Source organism: Cibotium barometz, chromosome 11 (assembly GCF_041138505.1).
Source record: "Cibotium barometz isolate CiBa-2024 chromosome 11, ASM4113850v1, whole genome shotgun sequence".
Lineage (NCBI taxonomy): Eukaryota > Viridiplantae > Streptophyta > Polypodiopsida > Cyatheales > Cibotiaceae > Cibotium > Cibotium barometz.
In genome coordinates this window covers 6709408-6735595 of record NC_141056.1, presented here as the reverse complement: position 1 = coordinate 6735595, position 26188 = coordinate 6709408, and the positions used below count along the sequence as shown (strand labels likewise).

General features: G+C 43.5%; 1 protein-coding gene across 2 annotated transcripts in view; it reads left to right on the top strand.

Moving 5' to 3' along the window:
* LOC147633700 (uncharacterized) overlaps positions 1 to 24932 on the top strand; it is a 59856-nt gene extending 34924 nt beyond the window's left edge. For both annotated transcript variants that reach the window (XM_086804709.1, XM_086804708.1), the window contains 2 exons: positions 23278 to 24138; positions 24230 to 24932. In XM_086804709.1, coding sequence (XP_086660835.1) covers positions 23278 to 24138; positions 24230 to 24367 — 999 coding nt within the window. In that variant the 3' untranslated portion in view covers positions 24368 to 24932. The remainder of the gene's footprint in view (positions 1 to 23277; positions 24139 to 24229) is intronic.
* The last annotated feature ends 1256 nt before the right edge of the window (positions 24933 to 26188 follow it).

Genomic DNA, 26188 nt, shown 5'->3' with positions numbered 1-26188 from the left:
ACAAATCACGCATGGTAGACAAGTCCCCATGAGAGGCAACCGAGATAGCTGCTACATACGGCTTTCGTGACAATGCATCGGCGACTACATTCTTCTTTCCTGGGGTGTGCAAGATCTGAAAATGAAACATAGAGAGGAAATTGGCCATCCTCATATGCTTCTCTGACAACTTAGTTTGAGTAAGAAAATACCTCAAACTCTGGTGATCTGTCTTCACAGTGAAATCAGCCCCAAGAAGGTAATGTTTCCATATAGTAAGTGCATGAATTACAGCCAAGAGCTCTTTCTCATAAATGCCAAGAGATAGCTCTGTATCATGCAATCTACGACTCTCATAAGCCACGGCATGTCCGTCTTGATTAAGGACAGTCCCTATTCAATTTCCAGATGCATCACATTCCACACAAAAAGGCTTTTGCAAATCCGGAACGATCAACACTGGACCATGAGTAGTTGCATCTTTCAATTGGAGGAATGCATCTCTCTCTACATTAGTCCATTTGAACACGGCCTTCTTCTTTGTCAAATCATGCAAAGGAGAAGCAATCCATGCAAAGTGCCGAACGAACCTGCGGTAGTAAGAGCATAATCCAAGAAAACTACGGATCTCATGCACTGAACTCAATTCGGGCCAATTCCGAATTGCATCAATCTTTGCAGGATCCATCCGCACTCCATCTTTGGACACAATATGCCCAAGATAATGTATCTCTGACAAGAAGAACTCACTCTTTGCATTTATGAAGAGTTTATGCTTATGGAGCTCTTCAAAAACAATAGCCAAATGAGCTTTATGCTCTTCTTCGGTCTTCGAGAAGACTAGTATGTCATCAAAGAAGACACCTGTAAATTTCCTGTACCCACGGAATATGCGATCCATCATTCTATTGAATGTAGCCGAGGCATTTGTAAGACCAAAAGGCATAACAAGATACTCATAAAGCCCAAATGCTGTCCTGAAAGTAGTTTTGTGTACATCCTCAGGCACTACACGCACTTGATGATATCCACTCTTGAGATCAATTCGGCTAAAGCATGCCGATCCATCCAACTTGTCAAGGATGTCGTCTATGCGTGGAATCGGAAACCTATTCTTGATGGTAAGCTTATTCAAAGCTCTATAATCCACACACATACGAAAGGATCCATCTTTCTTTTGAACTAAGAGGACGGGTGAACAATATGGGGAAGAGCTTGGCTGAATCAAACCCTTCTCAAGAAGCTCATTTACTTGCTTCATGATCTCCTCTTTTTGGGATGCAATTACACGATAGGCTGGCCTATTAGGCGGTGAGCTACCCGGCACAAGATCAATGCGATGATCTTCCGGTCGTACAGGTGGTAACTTATTTGGTAACTCATCAGTAAAACAATCATTGTGCTCTTGCAAAAATTTCAGCCTATCATTACTAAGAGTGTTTACATATACATTATTTTTCTCAACATGATCTCGTACAAAATCAAGTACGCAAAAACACTTTTTTTTCATTACTTTCTTAATTTGAACATGAGATACAAGGGGAATGGTATCACCCTCTTCACCAGCATCAATTACATGTTCTCGGCCTTTATGCATGAAGGTGATCCTGTTAGTCTTGTACGCCTTGCACGGATCAATACGTGTATGCCAAGGCTTTCCAAGCAATACATCACAGCCATTCAAAGGCGCCACAAGAAAATCCTCATGATCCACATAGCCTTGAATGTGTATGCGCAACTTGCCAAAAATAGGCATGACCTGCACTTCTCTACCAACAAAGGCAGCCCTTGCTTCAATTTGAGGACCCATGTCCTCCACTTCAATACCCAAAGCAGCTGCCATCTGAGTGGATATGAAATTCTCCGATGCACAATCATCAAACATGAACAAAGCGGGTTGATCTTTGAGCTGTCCCCAAGCTTTACATACAACCCTATCTTTGTTATCATGTGAAGTGTTGCCCTGCACATCCGGAACCATATGCACATTAGGCTTCGGTACATTAGCATTTTCAGCTTTGTTCTTCTTATTTGGGCATGCTCTTGCCATGTGCTCAGTGCTGCCACAAGTAAAGCATTTGCCTTCAGGCATATGTTGCTCCTTCTTCTCAGCACTAAGACCAAAGTTTGTCGGCTTATGAGGGCGCTTGTTAGCAAACTTATTTTCAGCTTTTGGACCTGATTTGGCTTGGTTTTGGTCCCTTTTAGGTGGCTGTCCATCATTTTGCAGGTTTTGGACAGCCCTCTCTTTGCCTTGAAATGAGGGTTTAGCCTTATTGGATCGACTCAATTTGAGTTCCAATTGCTCGGTGGCGGTGGCGGCTGCGATTAATTGGTGTAAGGTATGACCAGGATACATTTGTAATCCCGCTTTGTACACGGGTTGCAATCCCGATTGAAACCTTCTCTTCCTTTCCGCCTCGGTGACATGCATAAATGGAGACACCTCCAAGAGCACTTTCCAAAAGGGAGGCAAGAATTGAGCATAGAACCTCTCCTTGAACTCTTTCCATGATCTAACAGGATTCGGTGAGAGCTTCTCCGTGAGCCACCAATGGGCAGCAGTGCCTTTCATGAACATGCTTACATGCCGGATCATGGATTTCTGAGTGAAATCCTCATCACTGAAAGCAATATCAAATTGGGCAATAAAAGCAAGTGCCTTTGATGCATCATATTCTCCATGATATGTGTCAAACTTCACAGATTTGTCTCCGGCTTTGAAGTCTCGAGACTTTGATGCATGTGTGTGCATCTCAACATGTTTTCCCCCATGTTTGTCCGTTGGGACAGCTCCTATGACTGGCATCATTTTTGAACCAAAAGGTGATGCATAAGGCATAGATACATGTGCCCTGTAAGCATTAGGCATGGCTGGCCTCTCAACATGCATTGATACATTTTCAGCCATAACTTCTCTCTCACGAGCACACTCGAAGGCATGAGTGGCATGAGAGATACGCGGAATACCTGCACCAACAAAAAATTGCAGCCCATGTTGCATGTGTTGTGCATGTACATTTCAGCCGGCAATGGCATCTGACATACATTTTGACCACTGCCATAAACATTGTATCCTTCACGGGCTACATGAGGTATTCCTGCATGGCGTGAAGTCACTGATTGTTCCTCTCCCATCACATGGAGGTTCATCCTCTTAGAAAGAAGTTCTTGTTCGGGTACTTGTGGGGATTCCAAGACATGTGGGATGGTTGCCTTTTCTACATAGGCATCCTTGGTACGAGCCAAGTATGCACGTGCTGCATCCCTCGGTTGCATGTGCAACTCTTGAGCAATCATTGCCATTGCATGATCCATATAAGATTCAGCTTTCTTGGCCTTCAAACGGTCGTGTACCAATGGATCCTCGCGGCGATAGAGATTCAATTCTTCTTGTTGTGCATGGAGAAGAGCCTGCATACGAGTAAGTTGAGCCCTCAAGACTATGGACTCTTCTTCTTGCATCTTCTCTTTGCCACGGGACGGCTGTCCCATATATTCATGTTCCCTATTGTGCACCACATGAGTTTGCTCATCCTGTAAAGCATTGGAGGCATGCATTTCATTGTCCCTGCCTCTTGTATTAGCATCTCCAACATTCATTGTATGGCTGTCCATAATGTTCTAAGTGTAGAGATAGCTAGTGTTCACGGTGATCGTCTCTCACGATAGAAGTGAAAGAGAACCGAATGCACTGATACCAATGTAACTTGGTTGAACACAATGCTAATCAATACACTTAAATACACTAAGATTTGAAGGACACTCGCTCAAATACAAGAAGTAAATTGCTGAATTGACAAGAGGCACACAATGAGCCGGAACGGCCGACCCCTCCCTTCAGTAAATTGTATTACTATTGGAGAAATTCAATACATAGTTTCACGGGCATTCATTGCCAAATCCTCCATGCCAATGCATATGAAATTCAGCATTTAGAAAACAATGGTATGTCGATGTAGATCACCAAGGAGCTGCCTTGATGCTCGGTCCGACTTCAGTGCCCATATTCTCTACCATTGGCTCTATGTTCTACCAAGCAAGGTAGCAACATCTTCAAGAGCACATAGGACAAGAGAAATACTACACAGGGCGGCTAAACAAGGAGTCCTGCCCTTCTACTGAGTAAGTAATGACAATACATTGTCCAATTACCTTACCAGTCTTCATAGAAGTTGTTGCAAGCGGAAGCCTTCGTGCTGGAAGCTTTAGAAGTGTTGATATCTTCGATTTGCCGTAATCCTTCGCGACAAAAGTCTTCAAGAGGATGAAGGGAACCTTGGGAAAGCTTCCCGTATGGTTCAACTTGAGAAAGGAAGGCTGAAATTAGGGTTTTCAGCAAAAAGACCAGAAATTACAGCAAAAATGAGAGCTGTTTTGCTGAATTTCAGTCATTGGGAGTGAGTAGGAGAGTGATTAGCACTTGGAAACACTCTTGGAAGCTTGGAAAACACCCTAGCAAGTTGGGTATGGCTATGGAGAGCTTGGAAATGGAGAGAAATGGTGGAAAAACAGAGTTTTCAGCCTCCAAAAATCCTCTTGAAGAGAAAACACGAATTTCTCTTAATAAGTAAGTGAATTGGGGTCCAATCAGGTGAAGGGACATGGGGAGATGCCCATTTATGAGTAAAAGAGGAGGATCGGGTCTTGGACATTGAGTCTTGTCCGCCTCGGGACTTCAGTGAGTGTGAACTTGGAAGAGGTCATAATTTATAAGTGACTTTTGGGCGCCCAAACTTTAATGAAATGGGAACGCACTCACTTATAAATATTGGCTAAGTCCTAAGGGCTATTTGAGCCTAGATCGGGAAATACTTACTACCTATTCACATGTCACACAACCATGTCAGCAGACAGTTTCACACGCACGGTTCACGGGCGGGCGTCCCCTTACCCGGAACTACATATAGGTCATGCAGGCATGAAAACAGCATGCAATTTCATTTGTAGGCAAGCACATAAAGATGCTATGCAATGCAGCATTGGCATGAGTAATTTCCGTTCATGAAACCATATAATACCAGGCGTTTGCAGGCAAGTATACGCAATACCAGACCCAATGGAAAGCCAATCCTCCAGGCGTTTCCGGGCATGTACACAAAGGCACAAGTCCCAGTGGAAAGCCAAGTCCTCCAAGCGTTTCCGGGCATGTACACAAAGGCACGAGTCCCAGTGGAAAGCCAAGTCCTCCAGATATTCCGGGCATAATAACATCAAGTCCCAGCGGAATATCATATCCAACTATGCAGCATGACACGTGTCAATCACCTGCATAGGCATATTCCATAAGCCATGGACACTAATCCAATATGTACATAGTGTGAAAGCAAGAGTGAACCATTCGGGTGGCCAAATGGTGACAGTCTTGCTCAAAACGGTTCCATATATGAGTTAGTAATTACCAGATAGCTCATGGAGTATGAATTGTGATTTGTATATCTTTTGAGTAGCTAATTAAGCTAAAATTTCATTTCTATTGACAGAACGCCCAAAGTTTTCAGTCAGGTGGTCATAGACCAGATGCCCAGATGTCTGGTTTAGCACTCAGGTAGTCAAACTGACTAGAACGCCTAGATGAGTGATGAGTGGTTTTGAGGGTGAAACGAGATGCTCAAAACATTTGCACAAACCATGAACAAGTGAATCTTTATAACGAAGCCTTCTTGGATCTTCGCCAGTGATTCTACATCTGGTTTATACCATCGAGTAGTCCACCACTAAGTTATGGCATACTTATTTTGTCACTTATTGTGATCATATTATGGACCGCATGTACATAGTACTTTAGTACTTATGTTGTATTTTTCTTCTCTCTTTTGTAGACCTCTTTTGTTAAGAAGAAGAACTAATTTTCAGTCTCTCATCTTGTGTGTTCTCTTTTGGGGTTTGTGTGAGTGTGTGTGTGCTTGCAAGAGCTCAAGCTCTCTTCCTCCCTGCATCTTTTCAGGAACATCACTAGAGAATTCCTCTTGAAGTTCCAAAACTATTCTCACATGGACGCTAAATGGATGCTAGAGGAGTATTTCAAGGATTATCTTGAAATACTCACAGCGTATGAAGAAGCGATCGGGCCAAAAGCACTTCATTCATTGTCTTGAGGCCAAGACATATTCTAAGGGGGAGGGATGTAGCCAGCCTCCTACTTTGTTCTTCTAATTGATCATTGTCTTGCTCAAAACGGTTCCATATATGAGTTAGTAATTACCAGATAGCTCATGGAGTATGAATTGTGATTTGTATATCTTTTGAGTAGCTAATTAAGCTAAAATTTCATTTCTATTGACAGAACGCCCAAAGTTTTCAGTCGGGTGATCATAGACCAGATACCCAGATGACTGGTTTAGCACTCAGGTAGTCAAACTGACTAGAACGCCTAGATGAGTGATGAGTGGTTTTGAGGATGAAACCAGATGCTCAAAACATTTGCACAAACCATGAACAAGTGAATCTTTATAACGAAGCCTTCTTGGATCTTCGCCAGTGATTCTACGTCTGGTCTATACCATCTACTAGTCCACCACTAAGTTATGGCATTCTTATTTTGTCACTTAGTGTGTTCATATTATGGACCGCATGTACATAGTACTTTAGTACTTATGTTGTATTTTTCTTCTCTCTTTTGTAGACCTCTTTTGTTAAGAAGAGAACTAATTTTCAGTCTCTCATCTTGTGTGCTCTCTTTTGGGGTTTGTGTGAGTGTGTGTGTGCTTGCAAGAGCTCAAGCTCTCTTCCTCCCTGCATCTTTTCAGGAACATCACTAGAGAATTCCTCTTGAAGTTCCAAAACTATTCTCACATGGATGCTAAATGGATGCCAGAGGAGTATTTCAAGGATTTTCTTGAAATACTCACAGCTTATGAAGAATCTGTTGGGCCAAAAGCACTTCATTCATTGTCTTGAGGCCAAGATATATTCTAAGAGGGAGGGAGCAGCCTCCTCCTTTGTTCTTCAAATTGATCATTGTCTTGCTCAAAACGGTTCCATATGTCAATTAGTAATTACTAGATAGCTTATGGAGCATGAATTGTGATTTGTATATCTTTTGAGTAGCTAATTAAGCTAAAATTTCATTTCTATTGACAGAACGCCCAAAGTTTTCAGTCAAGTGATCATAGACCAGATGCCCAGATGATTGGTTTAGCTGTTAGGTAGTCAAATTGACTAGAATGCCTAGATGAGTGATGAGTGGTTTCGAGGGTGAAACCCGATGCTCAAAACATTTGCACAAACCACGAACAAGTGAATCTTTACAACGAAGCCTAACTCCTAGAATCTAGGAGAGTTGCTATTTTAGTAGACTCTGATGGAAATTCCATTCGCATCAAAACCTCTGGATTTTCGCAAGGACCAAGAGTTACTAAAGCTCCTTTGTGAAATTCTTTATGAGTTGGGATATTTTTAGCATAGAAGTTATGGAAGAATCATCTCTTAAATTAAGACATGTGGCATCTTGAATGGGACATGTGGCATCTAGAATGAGACAAGTGTCCCTACACTTGTCAATGTAGCTTAATACTTGTTAATTAAAGTAGCCACTCGTCATTTGGAGCTTACTCTTTCCATTCTAGAGCATTGAAGCCTCAAACCTATAAATTGGAGCACTCCCTCTTCATTTGGGAAGGCACTTCTCAACTATTGTAAAGGTTTTGGCACTTTGTGCCTATGGTTTGATTCAATAAATTTCTGCAAAGTGGGAGGGATCTGTTCCCTGTTCAACAAGGTCTTGTTTCTCTTTTCTCTGAATCCTACTTTCTTTCATTATGTGTGATTGTTGATTAAGTGGATTTGTTACAAGTAGGTTATCAATTTTGTCACTTTCACACGTGCGTGCATTACAAATGAAGAGGCAATTCAAGCAAAATGCCTTATAAAGCGTTGATAGTACGAGCATAAGCCAAGAGAGCTTCGTACTTCATGTATGGAGGTCAACTCTGGCCAATTACGAATGGCATCAAGTTTTGCGGTATCCATCTTCACATTAGATACGACGTACTCGAAATAGTGTATTTTTGAAAGGAAGAATTCACTCTTTTTGCTCTTTATAAAGAGCTTATGCTTGCGAAGCTCTCTAAAAACTATGGCCAAATGAGCTCTATGTTCTTTCTCATTCTTGGAGAGCCCGAAGATGTCATCAAAGAGCACATTTGTGAATTTTCGATGTTTGCAGAAAATGCGGTCCATCATTCTATTGAATGTAGCTGGGGCATTCGTGAGACCGAATGGCATGACTAAGTATTTAAAGCTCAAAAGCTGTCTTATGAACATCTTGCAATACCACACACACTTGGTGATACCCGCTTTTCAAATCAATGCGGCTAAAGCATGCCAACCCATCAAGTATGCCATCTATGCGTGGAATCGGAAAGCGATTCTTGATAGTAAGCATGTTCAATGCTCGGTAGTCAATACACGAACGGAATGACCCATTCTTCTTTTGTACGAGGAGCATGGGAGAGAAAAATGGCGAGGAGCTTGGCTAAATTAAACCCTTCTTCAAAAGCTCATTTACACGCTTCATAATCTCCTCTTGTTGTGCGGCACTCATGTGGTAGGCGGGTCTTCTAGGTGGAGAACTACGCGGAACCAAGTCAATATGATGATTCTCGGGCCTTTGAGGTGGTAGCTCCCTTGGCAATGTGTGAACAATGTTCGTGCATCCTCTTCCGACGTGTGACGTGGACATGCTTATTTCTTTCAGCTGCATAAAGGGCAAAGTTAGAGGAAGACTATGCACAGATTAGAGCCATTTTGGCAGCCTTATAGGTGCCCAAGACATGCACCAATGGTTGGGACATATTATGGGCACAATATGAACACATTTTATGACATTTTTGATGACTTTTTATGGTTTGAAAGGTAACGCGACTTGATTACGACTTGCTATAGAAATCTCTATATAAAGGCAAGTCATGGGTCATTCTTGGAATTCAAAGACAGATATTGCAAAGCCAAGACTAAGGATATGCAGTCTAACACTTTGGATTAGCCAAGTACATCTCCTAATTAGCGTTTTCCGTTAATGCTCAGAGGAGGACAATAAGCATCGGTTCATAGTCTAGATCTACATTGGATCTATGACAATCATTGTAATTATTCATTCATTTAGTAATATATAGTAAGAGTAGGTTAGGTAAAGAGTCTCTCCCTTCTCCCTCTCTCTACTTTTCTATGTCATGAGCATGTGATTAGCGTAAATCTTTGCTGCTTTGCGTTAATCATCATTAAGCACGCTTCCGCTTAGTAGTAATGTTATAGATTGTTATGTAGTTTGTAGTGGCTACGGGGAGCTTGACTGAACTTCGAGACCACCCACCGGAGTGCGGGCGGCGAGTGAGCCGGGGCTCAGGGGGCTTGGACGTAGTTTTGTGGGTGATCAGGTATGTGTGGGCATGTCATGTGCAAGACATGTGCATGGCTGATCTCAGAGCTAGTCTTGAGGGGCAATAGATAAAAGAACTAGATAAGAACCTGATTTTGGAGCATGTGGTGCTTGAGTGGGCAGGGGAAGGACTTGTGGAACTGTCGGCCAGTGTTGGAAAGAGACATCATGTCGGCGAGCATTGGAAAGAGACACCAATCTGCCCCAGTATATCTGGGCAATTTGTGTCCCGGACTTGGCCAACCAGCAATCGGCCAGTCCACTAGGACTTCCCAAAGTCTATAAAAGGTTCTAGTTGCTCATCGTTTAGACTATTTAGTCCAACATTGGTTTGGATCATTAGACTAGGTTTTAGATTAGGTTACACACTTTTTCATGAAGGCAGCCTATAGCTGCAAGATTTGTATGTACTTTTTTGTACTATAGATTATACTGAGTACTTAGCTCTCTCTCTCTCTCTCTCTCTCTCTCTCTTCTGCATGCGTTTTGCATCAGCATGTTCCAAGATAGTGTTTAGGGCTGAAAGAAGACTCCTAGAGCTTCCGCATGTAACATTGGTATCAGAGCATCAGGCTCAACAAGGCTAAACACTCACTTAGTCCTGGATGAAGGTGCGTAAGACCTAGGTCCAAGGTACAGGAAAGTGCACAAGTATGAGGCCCAAGGAAAGGAACACGAGACATGAAAGAAATTCCTAGGTGGTTGGTTGGTGGTGTTCCACAAAACCCAAGGGAATGGCAGTCCTGTGAGTCAGGTGCACACTAGGAAAGGCTTTTAGGCAACGGTTCCAGGGGGGAGGATGATCCTCCAAGGGGTAGAGTGAGAGTTCCAAACTCAATACTTGGGAAAGAAGACCAGAGATAGTGTTCAGGGATAGGGAAGGAATGGAAAGGGGACATGATGGAACATATGCATAGATCTTCATGAGAGTTAGTGGATTTGGAGACCGGGCCGAGTTTTCAGTGAAAAGGTTGCCAGGAAGGGAAGGATGACGGGTTGGGACTGTGTGAATAGATAACGGGATGATGACAGTCATTCAAGAACACAGATTGGAGTCCCGTCATCAAGTTTAGTAGAGGGGGAGGTCATGTGCAAGACGTGTGTAGGGCTGATCTCAGAGCTAGTCCTGAAGGGCAACAGATAAAAGAACCAGATAAGAACTTGATTTTGGAGCATGTGGTGCTTGAGAGGATTTGTGGAGGACACCAGAGGACTGTTAGCCAGCACTAGAGAGAGACACCTGTCAGCTGTAGTATATTTGGGGAATTTGTGTCGAGGACTTGGCCGACCAGCAATGGGCCACTCCACTAGGACTTCCCAAAGTCTATAAAAGACACTAGTTGCTTATCGTTTAGACTATTCAGTCCAGCATTGGGCTGGATCATTAGACTAGGTTTTAGATTAGGTTACACACCTTCTCATGAAGGCAACCAAGATTTGTATGTACCGTTTTGTACTAAAGATTATATTGAATACTTAGCTCTCTCTCTCTCTCTCTCTCTCTCTCTTATGTATGCGTTTTGTATCAGCATGTTCTAGGATGATGTTTAGGGTTGAAAGAAGACTCCTAGAGCTTCCGCATGTAACAGGGTAGGTAGGCCACCATATATACCTGACAGTGGGGAACCTTACCCTCATTCCCTCTATGGTTGGGTGGTGACCTAGAGCTCTCCTCCTCCATCCTCGACTAGTTGTCACACCGTAGTGTAACATTGGTATTAGAGCCTTGGTTCTCGTTTGCGCCACGTGAACGGGGGCCAGGCCCACAAAGGTTAACCTTATCAAGATAGTTTTTTTTGTGTGGTTGAGGGAAGGACCTTATCTCTCCGCACGACAGTGTGTGTGGAGGAGGAAGGAGCAACCGCCATTTAATCAGGGTAGAGGACGATAGTTGCGCAACAAGTGAAACGCCAAAACCACAAGCTTGGAGGTTCTCCCTCTCTCTCCCGTGTGTGGACAGGAGCAGCAACAAGCTCTCTCTCTCTCTCTCTCTCTCTCTCTCTCTCACGTGGGTAGCCACTTGCAGTAGAGGGAGGTCGTGAAGCTTTATTGCATCTCTCTCTCTCTCTCTCTCTCTCTCTCTCTCTCTCTCTCTCGTGCGTAGCAGAAAAGCACGCGCATGAAGGCTGTCCAATAGCACAACAGGCTTTGCCACCACCTTCGACAGTACATTGCCGACACAACAAGTTGGGTCTGGTGCAGTCACGCACGCCTGCCAGTTAGCCCGGCAGGTTTGCAACGTGGATGGTAGAGAAGGTGCACAATGTAGCAACAAGAGCATTCCAGCAGGCAAATCTCGACAACAGGCAAACGGCAAACAAAGTCCCTCTCTTCCAACGTGTGCGCAGTCTTCTTCTCGCTCTCTCCCCCGTGTGCGCAGTAACAAGCAAGGAGGGGGAGAGGTCACCTTCTCGCTCTCTCTCTTCCAACCTATGCGCACTAGCAAGGAGGGGGGGACTTTCACTCTCCTTCACTTACTCGTCTATAAGTGCAGCATAGTTAGCAAGAAGCCCTTGGTGCAGTGGTTTGAAGCGGGCGATAAAGAGACACACACCACACAAGGGCTCCAAAGGCCGTCGGTGAGGTAGGTGCTTATATGCGAAGAGATGGACCTCCATCTCTCTCTCTCTCTCTCTCTCTCTCTCTCTCTCTCTCTCTCTCTCATATCGACGAGACGACAACTCCAACGGTCGGCACACTCTATGGGACCTGGGTAGCTAGTTTCAATTCTCGTCTTGTCATTTCTTTGTTTCTTTATTTATTTTATTTATCGCATTTTGTTATTTATCTGCAAAATAAATAAAAAGAACAAGACATGAAATCCGATTCTAGCATGTCTAGCGGGGGTAGTTCGTTTGTCGGTAGGTAGTTTAGGGGGTTTTTCTCGTATGTTATGCTTCGTGTCGGACCTGTCTTAGGCCGAGCTTGACTGCATACGTGAAGTAGTGACCGTTCGCTAGGCTGGGATGGTATGACCTTTCTCGGGCTCGTGAGAGGCTGGGGACGTTCCCATTATATTTGGACAATCATCGTACGTAAAGAGAGCGGGTTGATCCTTGATTTGTCCCCAAGCTTTGCATACCACTCTTTCATTGCCTTCATGACTAGTATTCCCTTGCACATGAGGAGCGACATGCACACTCACCTCGGGTTGCTTGTTGTTTCATTCTTCTTCCATTGAGGATGTTATGTACCTAGAGCTAATCCTTGGATTACTAAGCCTAATCGAGCAAGGTTAGGGGACCTTGGGATTAGGAGATAGCAGGCAGATACAGAGAGCTAAGGTTCTGAATTAATAAAACTAAGGCTAGTGGCTATCTATAACAGGTTAGCTATTTATAGTGGCAGTTATCACTATATAAGTGATGCCTTTGGTTATTATTTGGTAGTCAGTCGTGCGGTGCACTTCTGATGGGGCTGTGCTTGGACCAGAGTTTTTACTCCTGTCGTGGACATGGTAGATCGCAGATAGTCTTGCTGAGGACCCCTGTGGGCAGCCATTGGCTGTATGGGACACAAGTGCTGATTGACATGTATGTGTGTAGTGGAACCTTAGTCCCTGGCTCGGGGGTGTTGGGCGCAGCAGAGGAGGGTGGCCAGCAAAGACGAGGTCATAGCACGACAGAATGGTGTCAGCATGCGCTTACAGGTTGGCGTTGTGCACTGGTAGAAAGTAGGCTGCTAGGGAGACAGAAGCAGCAGGGCTGTTATTTTGGGGGGTTTTTTTCCCCTAACAAAGCTAAAAACTAGAAAAGGAAACCTTCTAAATATGACACTTAGCCACTTATAGGGGTTTCTAGAAGGAGGGTGCCCAGTTTTTTCAAGGAAAGTATTAAGTAGTTAAAAACAGCTAGGGACAAAGTAAGAGGAAACGGCCATTTCCTAGCCCGAAAACGCGGAAACTCCGTTTCTTAAGAGTTGCCGTTTTCGTTTCTCTGTTTTCTAATCTCCAATCAAAATATCACCCATTGATTGTCTTATCTAGTGCTTGTTGCTTAGTGTTTTTCTACAAATTTTGCTCACTATTTATATCAAATTATGATGGTATACTCCTCCCAAGTTATTAATTTTCTCATTATTTTTATACTATGTATCATACATCCACCGTTTCCTAGTTTTGAGCCGTTGACGTTGCAATTTTCGTTTCATGCAACTATGATAATAGAGCTCATCATACCCTAGTAAACCATCAAACGATGATCCTTCTTTACGTTCGGCATGGAACAAAACAGTGAGGAGCACAATTCGCACCTCTCTTCTTGTACACGGAGCTTAGGAAGTTTCAGGTAGTGACGGTCTCAAAGTTTAGCCACAATTATGTAGTTTTCCCCCCTCTTTTCTGAAAATTCAGAATTGGCAGATATCAATCTTCCTTCTTTTTTTTTTTTGGTTGCAATTGCCAGTTATAGAGATACACTCTTGTATTTTTGAATTTTCTCTCTTTCATCTCTCATATCCATGGCAACACCCCAACCCCTCTCCTTTATTTATTGGATCATGAGTAGGAACATGAAGATATAGGGGCAGATGTTGGGGAACTAGCCGTGATACTGAGCTTGGCCATCATACCATAGTGGTGTAAGAGGAGATAGTTGTGGTGGAGAAGGTTCATTTCGATAGTGGGATGCTGAAACTCCGAGTAGAGATCTCTATCCTGAGGAACCAGGGTAGTGATGGCTGATCTTTGACAGGAGATTACTGTATTGCATCAACATATCATTATTCTACAGAAAGGGGTGGCGGCGAGTGGTGTGTCGCCTGGACGGTTTCCTTAAGCGACCGGAAACGGCTCCCACGCACAGTGGATGGTTTCATTGCGGTTCTAGCCAGTTCTTCGACTCACCTTCTCCAAAGGGTGAATTTTAGTAAGTATAATGGTAAACTCGACCTCGTAGCTTTGTAGTCTCGAATTCAACAGTTTGAAGCCTATTTTGCTATTGGTAGGAAGTTGGATATAGAGAAGGTTGTGCTAGCTAGTTGCTACATAGAAGGGGAAGCCATATCTTGGTGGAGTTGCTGTCTCTGAATGGGACCAATTTGTCACGGACCGAAAGAAGCGATTCCTACCGCCTCACTATCTTGAGTGGCTCGAGAATGAGTATTGAGAATTGCGCTAGAACGTGCAACCAATCCTCTAATTGCAAATAAAGTCATTCACATAGTTGCAAAAATCAAATGAGGACAAAAGAGGTCAATTCTTGTAGGGTGTTTGACACGCAGATCCAGTGGGATGTGCACATGTTTGAGCCACGAGTCACAAACGATGGACTTTTTTGAAGACAAATTACAAAAGTGGATATAACAGTTGTTTCAACCTTACCCACATGGGATGACACAGTTGACGTCAAGCAAGAGGATAATGTTTTCAACATTGCAAAGAATTTCACACATTCTTCTAACAAAATTGGATGAGCACTTCACTACTTTCAAGCCGAACACTTTAGCATATACTATTCTGGTATCATCGAGATAATTCATGGGTGAACCTTCAGATTCTTCTACACCACAACATAGCCAAGTTAACTTCTGTCAAATTCCCAACGGATCTCCTCGTGATCGTTCCTGGTACTAGACTCGAATCCTGCAAACAAACGAATAAACAACAAGGGGGTGCAGGCCTGACTCACCTCCCAACCATGACAGCCGTGGGCGAGCCCACAGTCTTGGCTATCCCCACCGAGTCACGAGCTGAGCTAACTAGGTTGACGTACCAACCAATCTCCTGTTCGCGACGTCCCATACCGCCACGAAGCTACCCTCGCGGGCCTCGAGATTGCTGCCGGCCTCGGCTGCGTAAAGCAGGTGCACGTCTGCACTAGATCCAGGCTCCAAGACCATAGAGCTCTCACAAACTCTCGAGACTCTCTATATCCCAATAACTAACCTTGGGTGCCCACCCGGTAGTATATCCCTAACTCAGCTCGTCAATCAGCCTGCCTAGCTCCAAGCTTCCCCAAGCCTCAAAACTAGTCTTGCGTGCGTGTAGCACACGGTAGATACACACTGTGCACATGACATACTCCCCTTCCCTTAAGAGCTCACTCCCGAGCTTACTAAAAAGCCAGGGTAATCTCTCTGAAGAGCTTCCTCCTCAACACGATCCTTCCACTTGATCTTGTATTCCGTGATAAGCGTATTACACAATCTTCTTTCACGAAATCCAAGAATCTTTTCAGGTTCGTGCGGAACAAATGTCATGTCCTCGACATCTATAATTGCTTGAGGAGTAACTAACTGATCTATTCCACCCAGTACTTCCTTAAGTCTACTGACATGAAATACAGGATGAACTTTTACATGAGAAGGCAAATCCAATTCATATGCAACTGAACCAATCCGTCGTGTAATACGAAATGGTCCACAATATCTAGGGAATAATTTCGGAGATCGACTTGTCCGTAAAGTCTCGGAATCTTTCGGAACTCGCAAATACACCATCGTTCCTTCAGAGAACTCTCTGGGTGAACGATGTCTATTAGAATAAAACCTGTCTCGGTCTTGAGCACTTCTAATAGATTCCTTCGCAACTTGTAACATTTCCTGCATATCTTGCAAAAAATTACATGCTGCATCATGCTGAAGTCTTGAGAATCCTACTGTAACAGGTGATCGAGGTTGAAAACCATACATAAGTGTGAAAGGACTAAACCCTGTACTCGTATTATGTGCAAATTCTAACATAGGAAGATAATCCTCCCATGAACTCTGTCTTTTGGATACATATGCTCGAAGCATATCCTTCAAAATCTGATTCACTCTTTCAGTCTGGCCATCAGATTGAGGATGATCAGAGGAACTCAAATTCAAAGTTGTTTCCAACTTCTCAAAAACAAGTTTCCAAAAATCACTCGTAAACTTAGAGTCCCTATCACTGACTATGTCCTGCGGTAACCCGAACAATCTAAACAATTGCTCGATAAACTACCGTGCTAATTGCGTAGCTGTAATAGTCTTTCGGGTCGGTAAAAATCTAGCCATTTTTATCAAGTAATCTACCACAACCCAAATAGAATCGTGGCCTTGATGTGTTCTTGGCAATTCGGTAATAAAATCCATGGAAATACTTTCCCATTTATTACCTGGGATTTGCAAAGGATGCAACAACCCAGCCTGTCTAAAGCGTTCAGCTTTATTTGCCTGACAAATTTGACACTTGAGAACATAATCTTCTACATACTCTTTTATCTTTGGCCAATAAAAAGTGTGTTTCACTAACGATAGTGTCCTGTGTACCCCAGGGTGTCCAGCAGAAGCGGCGTCGTGACACTCCTTAAGAATCTTGGACCTAATGTCTGGGATCTGTGGTACACAAATTTTGTTATTATGGGATAGTAAACCATTCCGAATCATCCACTGGCCTCCTGCAGCCTGAATGGTAGACTGCTCAGTCATTGAGTCTTGGTCAATCAATGAGCTCCCGTCCTGGATCTTATACCAAAATGGACCAAAATAACTATCAGTCCTGCAAAGCCCTCTCAATGACTGAAATAAGTCAGTAGAAATCTCGATGAACGACAAAGAATTCACATCTCTAATTCAACTAAGCGCATCTACAACACTATTCATGGACCCTTTCCGATAACGGATCTCAAAATCAAAATCTTGCATTAACTCCGCTCAACGAGCTTTCCTTCCTCTCAAATCATCCGCATCACACACATACTTGATTGACTGATGATCAGTTAATACCACAAACTTGGAGCCATATAAATAATGTCTCCAAACCTTGAGAGCATGAATCATAGCATAAAGCTCCTTCTCAAGGGTTGGCCAACGAGATTGAGTGTCTTCTAGCTTTTTACCTTCAAAAGCAACCGGTCTACCATCTTGAAATAAAGCAGCCCCGATAGCATAGTCACTGGCATCAGTTTCAAGAACATAAGGCCGACTAGGATCAGGCAATGCTAAGATAGGTGCTTCCTTGACTTTATCTTTCAAAAGTTTGAAGGCCATATCCAAATTGTTATTCCAAGTGATAGGCTGATTTGACTTACGTCCACGACCTTTCAATAAGTCGGTCATCGGTAGTGTGAGCTGAGAGTACTCCCGCACAGATTTTCGAAGAAAAACTACAAAACCGTGAAAAGGACGAAGTTGTTTTACTGTTCGGTATAGGGAGAGGATAACGGTTCTTAATGGTCAGCTTGTTCAATCTCTTGTAATCTATACACATTCTCCCTTCTTTCTCCTAAGGTGCACCCCAAGGTGATTTACTTGGACGGATCTGGCCCATCCTTAAATAATCTTCGAGTTGTTTAGCCAACTCATCTTCCTCAGCTTGGCTCATCTTGTAAGGTGGAATAGTGACAGGATGAGCACCAGGGATCAAGTCAATATGATGATCTACTACCCGTTCAGGTGGTAAACCCGATGGCAGTTCCTTAGGAAATACATCTTGAAACAAATCAAGTATCTTCTGTAATTCTTTGCTTTCAAACACACTTAATTCATTTACATCCAAGGAAGGGATGAGAAAGGAAGAAAGTGGAATCAATACACAATGGAAAGCGGTATACAAAGAAGAATCCATTATATTTCCAAAATCAATTGTATTTACAAGAGGTCCCTGAGATTCGGTAACGGGTTTCGACTTGGAAGAGACCATCGTATCATCATAGATATGAGCTGAATGAATGGCTTCGTCCAATGTTTTGCATTTGTTATTTTTAACCTGTAAACGATATGAGTCTGGTAAACCAGCTACGAAAAACCCCAAAAGAGTAGTGGGATCCATCTTTGTAGCTTTCATCTGCAAGTCCCTAAACTTCTGGCGGTAGACCTCATAAGTGAGGTGCTGCGAGGTCATGGTCAAAGCTGAAAACCGGGCAACAACATCATAATCATCCTCTTTCTTGAGGAAGTCCTTCTTGAAGAGGTCTTCGAATTGTGCCCAAGTCGTTGGCTTAGGGTTGAGTTCCTTCCACCAAAGCAAAGGTTTGCCGGACAGGAAACCTGCTGCTAATTGGATCTTTTTCCCATCATCATATGGATGAAACTGAAAGTGAACTTGCCACTTATGTAGCCAAGTGTCCACGATCTCCTTGGTGCGCTGCTTTTGCTCGCCCCCGAACGGTTCCGGAGTAATGTTGGGGCCCAAAGCAGAAGCCAAGGTATCCATACCCGATAGAGTAGAGGGTAGTGGTCAATAGAGCGATGGAGTTTTGCAAAGCTTGCATCTGGGCTGCGATTTGTGCCTGACGTTCCGTTGAAGAAGCTTCGAGAGCTTCTTTGAACTCTTGGAAATCTGATTTTGACACATAATCGTCGAAAAGATCGGCATCAGTATCGTCCGTAGCCGGCAAGCCTTCGCGTTCCACAAGGGGCTCCAACTCTGATTCTTGGGTCGACATCGTGAAGAGGGTAAGCGGAGAGAAAATTCGATCTTTGCACAATAAAAGTGCAAGGCAACTTGAGAGCTTGAGAGCTTGAAAACTTGAGAGATGTGTGGCAAGAACCCCACTTAAGGGGTTTATAAATATAGCCCCAAACGCTAAAAATCCCCAAAAGCTATCTTTAGCTTTTGCTTTTGTGTTTTATATATATATATATATATATATATATATATATATATATATATATATATAGTTTATTTTTTATTTTTTAAGTTTAAACCCCCCCCCCTCCAAAGTTAAAGGTGTTTTATTTTTTTTAAAGAAAACAGAATGTGTATATATATATATATGTATATATATATATATATATATGTATATATATATATATATATATGTATATATATATATATATATATGTATATATATATATATATGTATATATATATATGTGTATATACACATTCTGTTTTCTTTAAAAAAAATAAAACACCTTTAACTTTGGAGGGGGGGGTTTTTAAACTTAAAAAATAAAAAATAAACTAAAAAAAAGACGAAAGCCCAAAAAAATGAGTGCTTTCCTTGTTTTTTTTCCCCCCTCTTTCCTCCTGGATTAATGCGTCGGCTGCCCGCTGTCGTCACCTGCGCGGCTGCTTTCGCTAGCTTTCCAGCCGGCGCCACTCCAGCCTGCCGTCGGTTGCTGTCGCCCGCCTGCGCTTCAGCCATTGCGTTCTCGCCCGCCTGCGCTTTTGCCATTGCGTTCTCGCCCGCCTGCGCTTGCGACAGCCCCGTGTAGGCCTGGCCACAAGGCCGCATGGGCATGGGTGCCTGCCTTGCGTGGCCTGGGCGCCTGCGCTAGGCTGGTCGCCTGGCTTCGCAGGCCTAGCCCGCCTGGCTACGTAGGCCTAGGCCGCCTGGCTACGCAGCCTTGGGCGCCTTCGTACACTTGGTCGGCTGCCAACCTTGCCTAGTTCGACCAGCATGCCACAACTGGCTCTTTCTCTCACTCGTTCAATCGAAAAGCAAACCTGCTTTTTGTTCCTGTTTTCTCTCTACGTTCATGCGACTGCACAAACGAATCATGCCTCTTCATTGCAAAGCAAACGATCCTACTTAGACTACCACCTCCCATCAACATGGATTTCTTTGATGAAGAAAAACACATACTGAATCTGAAAACAGCAGTATGCACAGAAAAAACAGCAAGCTTTTTGAACACATACCTTTCTTTGACCTCATCTTCTCTACCTACCGACTTGCTCGTTCACGAGGTATGCTCTGATACCATTGTCAAATCCCCAACGGATCTCCTCGTGATCGTTCTTGGTACTAGACTCGAATCCTGCAAACAAACGAATAAACAAGGGGGTGCAGGCTTGACTCACCTCCCAACCATGACAGTCGTGGGCGAGCCCACAGTCTTGGCTGTCCCCATCGAGCCACGAGGTGAGCTAACTAGGTTGACGTACCGACCAATCTCCTCTTCGCGACGCACCATACCGCCACGAAGCTACCCTCGCGGGCCTCGAGATTGTTGCCGGCCTCGGCTGCGTAAAGCAAGTGCACGTCTGCACTAGATCCAGGCTCCAAGACCATAGAGCTCTCACAAACTCGCGAGACTCTCTATATCCCAATAACTAACCTTGGCCACCCTTTTATAGGCTCTTGGCCGGTCATCGGGCGCCCACACTTGGGCGCCCGCTCGTCCATACTTGGGTGCCCGCCCGTTAGTATATCCCTAACTCAGCTCGTCAATCAGCCTGCCTAGCTCCAAGCTTCCCCAAGCCTCGAAACTAGTCTTGCGTGCGTGTAGCACACGGTAGATACACACTGTGCACATGACAACTTCAACATTTGGAAGCGGACAAAGAAGAAGACATTAAAGAACGATGCTACAACTTGGGATTTAGCATTTAAAGCACAACAGCAAGGCAATAGAGGAAACTTCTTCAATATTTCTCAGTGCAAGCTTCACCACAAGCATGAATGGCCTAATGATGAAGATCTTTAGTCTCTTCTTTAGTTGGAGTCTTATTTTAAGTGGGAGGGAATGTCACAATTGTGACTTAATCTCTCTTAATTATGCTAAATTACTCTTAATCATTGAAGGGACACCAGTGAAGGCTCACACCTTGTCACACGGGTCATCACCAAAGGACATGTCTATTCAAAGAGACACATCTATTGATTAAAGGACACATCTCTAAGTCCAAAGGACATAACTATTCATTCAAGAGTCACACCTTTTCATGTGCCTCTTCATTTGTACCTCTTCAAGCCCTATTTAACAAGGCCTTGTGTCTCAATGCAAATAACACAGCTTTCCGCTCTAAGCATCTTACTTTTTAGTGTTATGTCTTTTAATCATGTCATATAAATCACTAGTAGGCTGAGAAGTCCTGACATTGATTGGGAGCAACACACATTCCGAATCAGCCAAAATGTGTCCAAGGCTTTTGTGATCAAGCCAGGGATACCTAACCTTCCGGTCATTAGCCATATCCAGGCTAAACGAGAGATTCAGAAAGGTGCACAGTATGCAGTGAGCTATGTTTAGACCACCTAGACGGCTACTATTGCTTCCGAGAAGTACAAGGCCTTGCATGACCGATACAACCTTCCTCCTAAGCTCCCTTCATCTCGACCAGAGGACCACAAAATTGAACTCCTTTCAAGTTCCAAACCCCGAAGTAAGTTTATATATAAAACCGCATTCCGAACTGAATAGGCCCACGAACTGATAAAGAGTGGGTACCATCAAGTACGAATTGTGGATGGGGACATCCGTAAAACCGCATTCCGAACTGAACTGGCCCACTTTCAGTTCGTGGTCATGCCGTTTGATTTGACACACACCCCAGCTACATTTAACCATATGATGATGCGGGTATTCAAGGACTTGATAGGTAAGTGTGTCTTCATCTTTTGGATGACATACCGATTTTTTTCAGCGACGGAAGAGCAACACGACATTGACATAAAAAAAGTGATGAATTTGCCGGAAAGCATTGAGTTGTATGTCAATGAGAAAAAATTGGACTTTTATCTACGAGGTCCATTACCTTGGACTTTTATCTATACGAGGTTCCCTGGTTGACACGTCCTAGAGTAGGGCTCACAAGGCGCCAATTACCATTGTAGGTCTTGCACTTGCTGTACAAATATGTCCACGTGGCATCCAAGTGCGGGATGCATGTGACATTCCTATAGAGTGAAGTACAATGTTGAGTAATGTACAATGCTGAGTAACGCAGATGAATATGAGCACCAATGCTCCTAGTTGGGAAGTAGTAGTTGTTGGCTAGCTGTACCCGACTCCCTTGGGTTATTATTTGGTAGTCAGTTGTGCAGTGCACTTATGATGGGTCTGTGCCTAGACTAGAGTGCAGATCGTAGATAGTCTTGCCGAGGGTCCGTGTGAGAAGGCATTGGTGGTGGTAAGGGACGCCGTTGCTAATTGGCATGTATTTGTGGAGTGGAACCTTAGCCCCTAGCTGGGGGTGAATCAAAGTATTGATCCTCCGGTTGGGTGTGGAAGGCCTCTTACAAAGGACATTCTCTAAACACATGGTCTTTGCTCCCACATGCAAAGCACTTCCCTTCCTTCACATTTGTATCTCTTTGCTTAGGGGTGTCCACCAAGTTGGGCCCCGGGCACTTTAATAAGTTTTCCACTCACACTTGTTCACACACCACAAAATATGTCATGAATAAATCTCCCGGTCATGGAACAAGTATAACATTGGCATTTTTGGGCACAAGTTTGGCACATCGGAAAGTGCGGAATTGGGATCCTGTGCAGTGGTCACAAACATGCGTGAAGAACTAGGGATCCCGAACACTCGGATTTTTACATTGGCCACAAATGGGCACGAGAAACTGGAGAGGACAATTTTGGTGGCCAAATGGTGACAATGTCCTTAAGGCAGACAGCATATTACCAGGTTTTTTTGGTTTGGATATGTGTTAGTTCTGATGCCATGAGTAAAAGACAATGCTGTTGCAAGCTTCCATATTATGTCATATGTATTCTTGACAATTTCTCTATATGTGTTAAGGTTAGTGATGGGGGAAGGCAAGTTTTAGTTGGTGCTGCTATACAGAGATAATAGCTGTTATTTCTCAAGCCATAGATATGTGTTAAGGTTAGTGATGGGAGAAGGCAAGTTTTTGTTGGTGCTATACAGAAATAATAGCTGTTACTTCTCAAGATATAGATATGCCAGATGCCAGGAAGTTATAAAGTGGTTTTTTAAAGGTGCCTTTGGATGGTGCATGGTGATGCATGTAGGTGATAGTGTGCTTCACACTTGTAACCTCCGCTTCAGTAGCGTCTTATTAACCGCATACGCTCTTTTTTCATATGCAATGTGGTGTATGGTGATGCTCCCTTTTGCATATACTGCAATGTGTTCCACAGTCTCTTCATTTGTGCCAGAAGCAATGCCACTGCTCTGGATTGATGAGTGGGGGGGCGGGGGGTTCGAGGACTTTTGCTGGCTATTGAAGCAAGGGGATATGTGCATGCAATCTTATTATGCTTGTGTTAACTTTATCTTAAAAGGTGGTGGTGGTGCTTCATCTGTGCAGAGTTTGGTTGATAAGGCGAAGTCCAAGGCAGTACGTACACTTGATGGAGCAGTGAGTACTAAGTTGAATCAGTCGTTAAACTCTGTACACAGGTCAGCTAATCCTAATAGACCAGATACCCCAAAGAATTCTCAAGGGAAACTACTTGTTCTGAAAGCTAGCAAAGATGGCGGCATAATGGCTGCCACTGCTTCAAAGTCTGAGGGAAGCAATTCAACTCAAGCATTGTCCCATGGGAATATCAGCCTAACTGCATCAACAATGAGTGCAGCAGGTTTGTCTGTCTCTGCCACTGGTGGCCATCGCAAGAAGTCTAATGATCGCAGAACTCTTTCACAACCAGGATCTGCAGGTCAAGATGCCTTGGCTGGATTGCGTACAAAGGATCCTACGGATGACAAACGTTCTTCCATACAAGCTCAAAATAGAAGTGACTTTTTCAATGCACTGAGAAAAAAAGCAGCTGGTAATGGAAGTGCCTTCAATACTCTCAAATCTGATTCATCACTTCAAACGAAGAGTGACGTGGTAACATCAAGTGAAGCTGCAATGGCTGAGGAGGCAGTTACTTCCAGCCATGGCTCTGAAGCAAAAGAAAACGGTGTAGGTGAGGATTCTCTTTCTATCGAGTGTGTATCTCAGATTCACAGTAACGGAGATGTAGAACATATCCCAGGAAACGGCTTGATTACAGATGAGATAGGTAGCCCAGTAGAGGATTCTTCAACTGTAGAACAGCCACAGGAGAGTCTAGATGTGGACTCAGAGGAGGAGGAAGCAGCTTTCATGCGGTCTCTTGGTTGGGAAGAAAACGCAGAAGGTAGTGAGTTGACAGAAGAGGAGATAAATGCATTCTATCAGGTCAGCCATTCTAGTTGCTTCTGCAGGTTGCTTCTGCGGTACTTGTTATATTTTGTATATTTGACTGTTTTACTGGACCTGTTCTTAGCAGATGAGAGAGAGAAAGAAGCTGCTCAATAGCAAAGGCCATTACAATGTTGGCGTGGAGCATTGTGTGGGCAGTTTAGGGAGCTCGTCTTCAGGCCTGTCTTCGTCTGATTCTGATTCCGATGATGAACCACTCACATGAAAAGGCTCTCTCCCATTGAAGGGTAAATGGAAGTGTTGGCCAGAGTTTTGACTTGTTCACAGGGAGGTTTTGCAAAATGTGCAGCAATGTGTTGGCAAGAGTAGTGCTACAGTATGTCACGATTGAAAGGTAAGGTTGTTCCACTGAAATGTAACTCTCCCAGGGTTGATGAATAATCTTTAATTTGCACACTTCCATTGTACACAAACACACACGTGCAAAGCCAGGGAATGGATGTATGTCTGCCCTTATCTGTGAGCAGTCTTGGGGAAGTTCTCTGAGAGTACTTCGTTTTTTTGATCCTGGGACCATCAAGTATTCTTGATTGCTGCTGTCCTGTGCAGCAAGTCTGTCTTCAGATTTAATGAACAGTCACCTTTTTATCACAAGGACGCATGGCGGTAGATATAGAAACTAAGTGCTTTGTTTTCCCTACTTTAATTGCAACTCTGCCTGCCAGCTTTGCATTAATGGGGTGAAGTGGCTGCTAGTAAATGACCCATTTTTTGACCGTAATGGCATGCTCCTACAACCAGGTAATATATGAACAATCCCATTGTTCGCATCATTTTCTTGGTGATTTGCCGTCTCCGGCTTGTGAATGTCAATGGATTGGCTGACTATGCGACTGCAATAATGAAGTGTAGTCTTGCATGCCTTTAGCCGTGGTGAAATGTAATCTTCTGTTGTTGTCACAATCTTGTTTATGAGGTGGAGGTTGTGGATATCAAGGCTGAAGTCCACCCAGGTGCGTGGGGCCAATTAGTGGTTCTGTAATACCACTTGGTGCTTGGTTACCGTGCTTTTGGCTACTGCGTGTTGGTGATTGCTAATGAGGTGGCTACTAATGCACAGGATTTATGGTCAGTATATATTATTGAGCGGGTAGCCTGCTATTTTTATACGCACATCTAACAGCAGGTTTTGTGCCGTGATTCCTGTTGGATTAGGAAGTAAGTAGAGATAACTATGCAGGTAAGTTTTGTTATACATTGAACAAAAAAAAAACTCGATTTTTGCTTTCAACCGATATGTAAAACTGTGTTCAAATAGTTCACTGTTACAATACATAGGTGCTTGATTCTGTGTTCCTGGCACAATTTAGTTACCAACTCTTTGCTCCATGTGATTAAATTGATGAGGCATTCCCATCGACACTTAATACCATGAGTACTAAGGTTTCAAGGTAGCACCAGAATACTAAAATTGTGTTTGGATCACGAGAGCTATTGTGAAGAAAATGGTGAATACAAAAGGCTATCATTAGCTATGCACACCTTCATGTTCACAAAATGATGGACCCATATTCAAGATGGACTGCAAAAAAGTTCATTCGTATGCAAATAATGTTGTTTAAATATCCGATGCAAAGTGATGAGACATTCTCTGTCAGTTTTTTAACAATATGCTTTAGGGATGCTCACTTGTGACATTATTGGTGTGAAATAGGGAAGCGCTCCTTGCTTGGGCTCAAAGGCACGATCCTTGATTGTGCTACATGAAGGAACATACCTGGGCCGTCCATGGGATCAGCAACTTCGCTTCTTCGTCTTATGTTGGTTATGTGGTTCTCAATTTACTGTGAAGGACCTATGAGTTAATAACATGAAATAGTTTTGTGTACATAGTGTGTTAATGGTCATTGAGAGGGCAAAAATATTGTTGGGAAAGACCTTAAAAGGTCCCGTTTCAATTGTACAGGATCAACATTGGCAAGTGAAAGAAGTGGATGCTTTTAAATATTTAGGTGTAGGAATATCACGAAACCATGTTGCCTTGAGCTGGCCTACGTTTGATCGAGAGGGGTCAAGGTCTAGGATG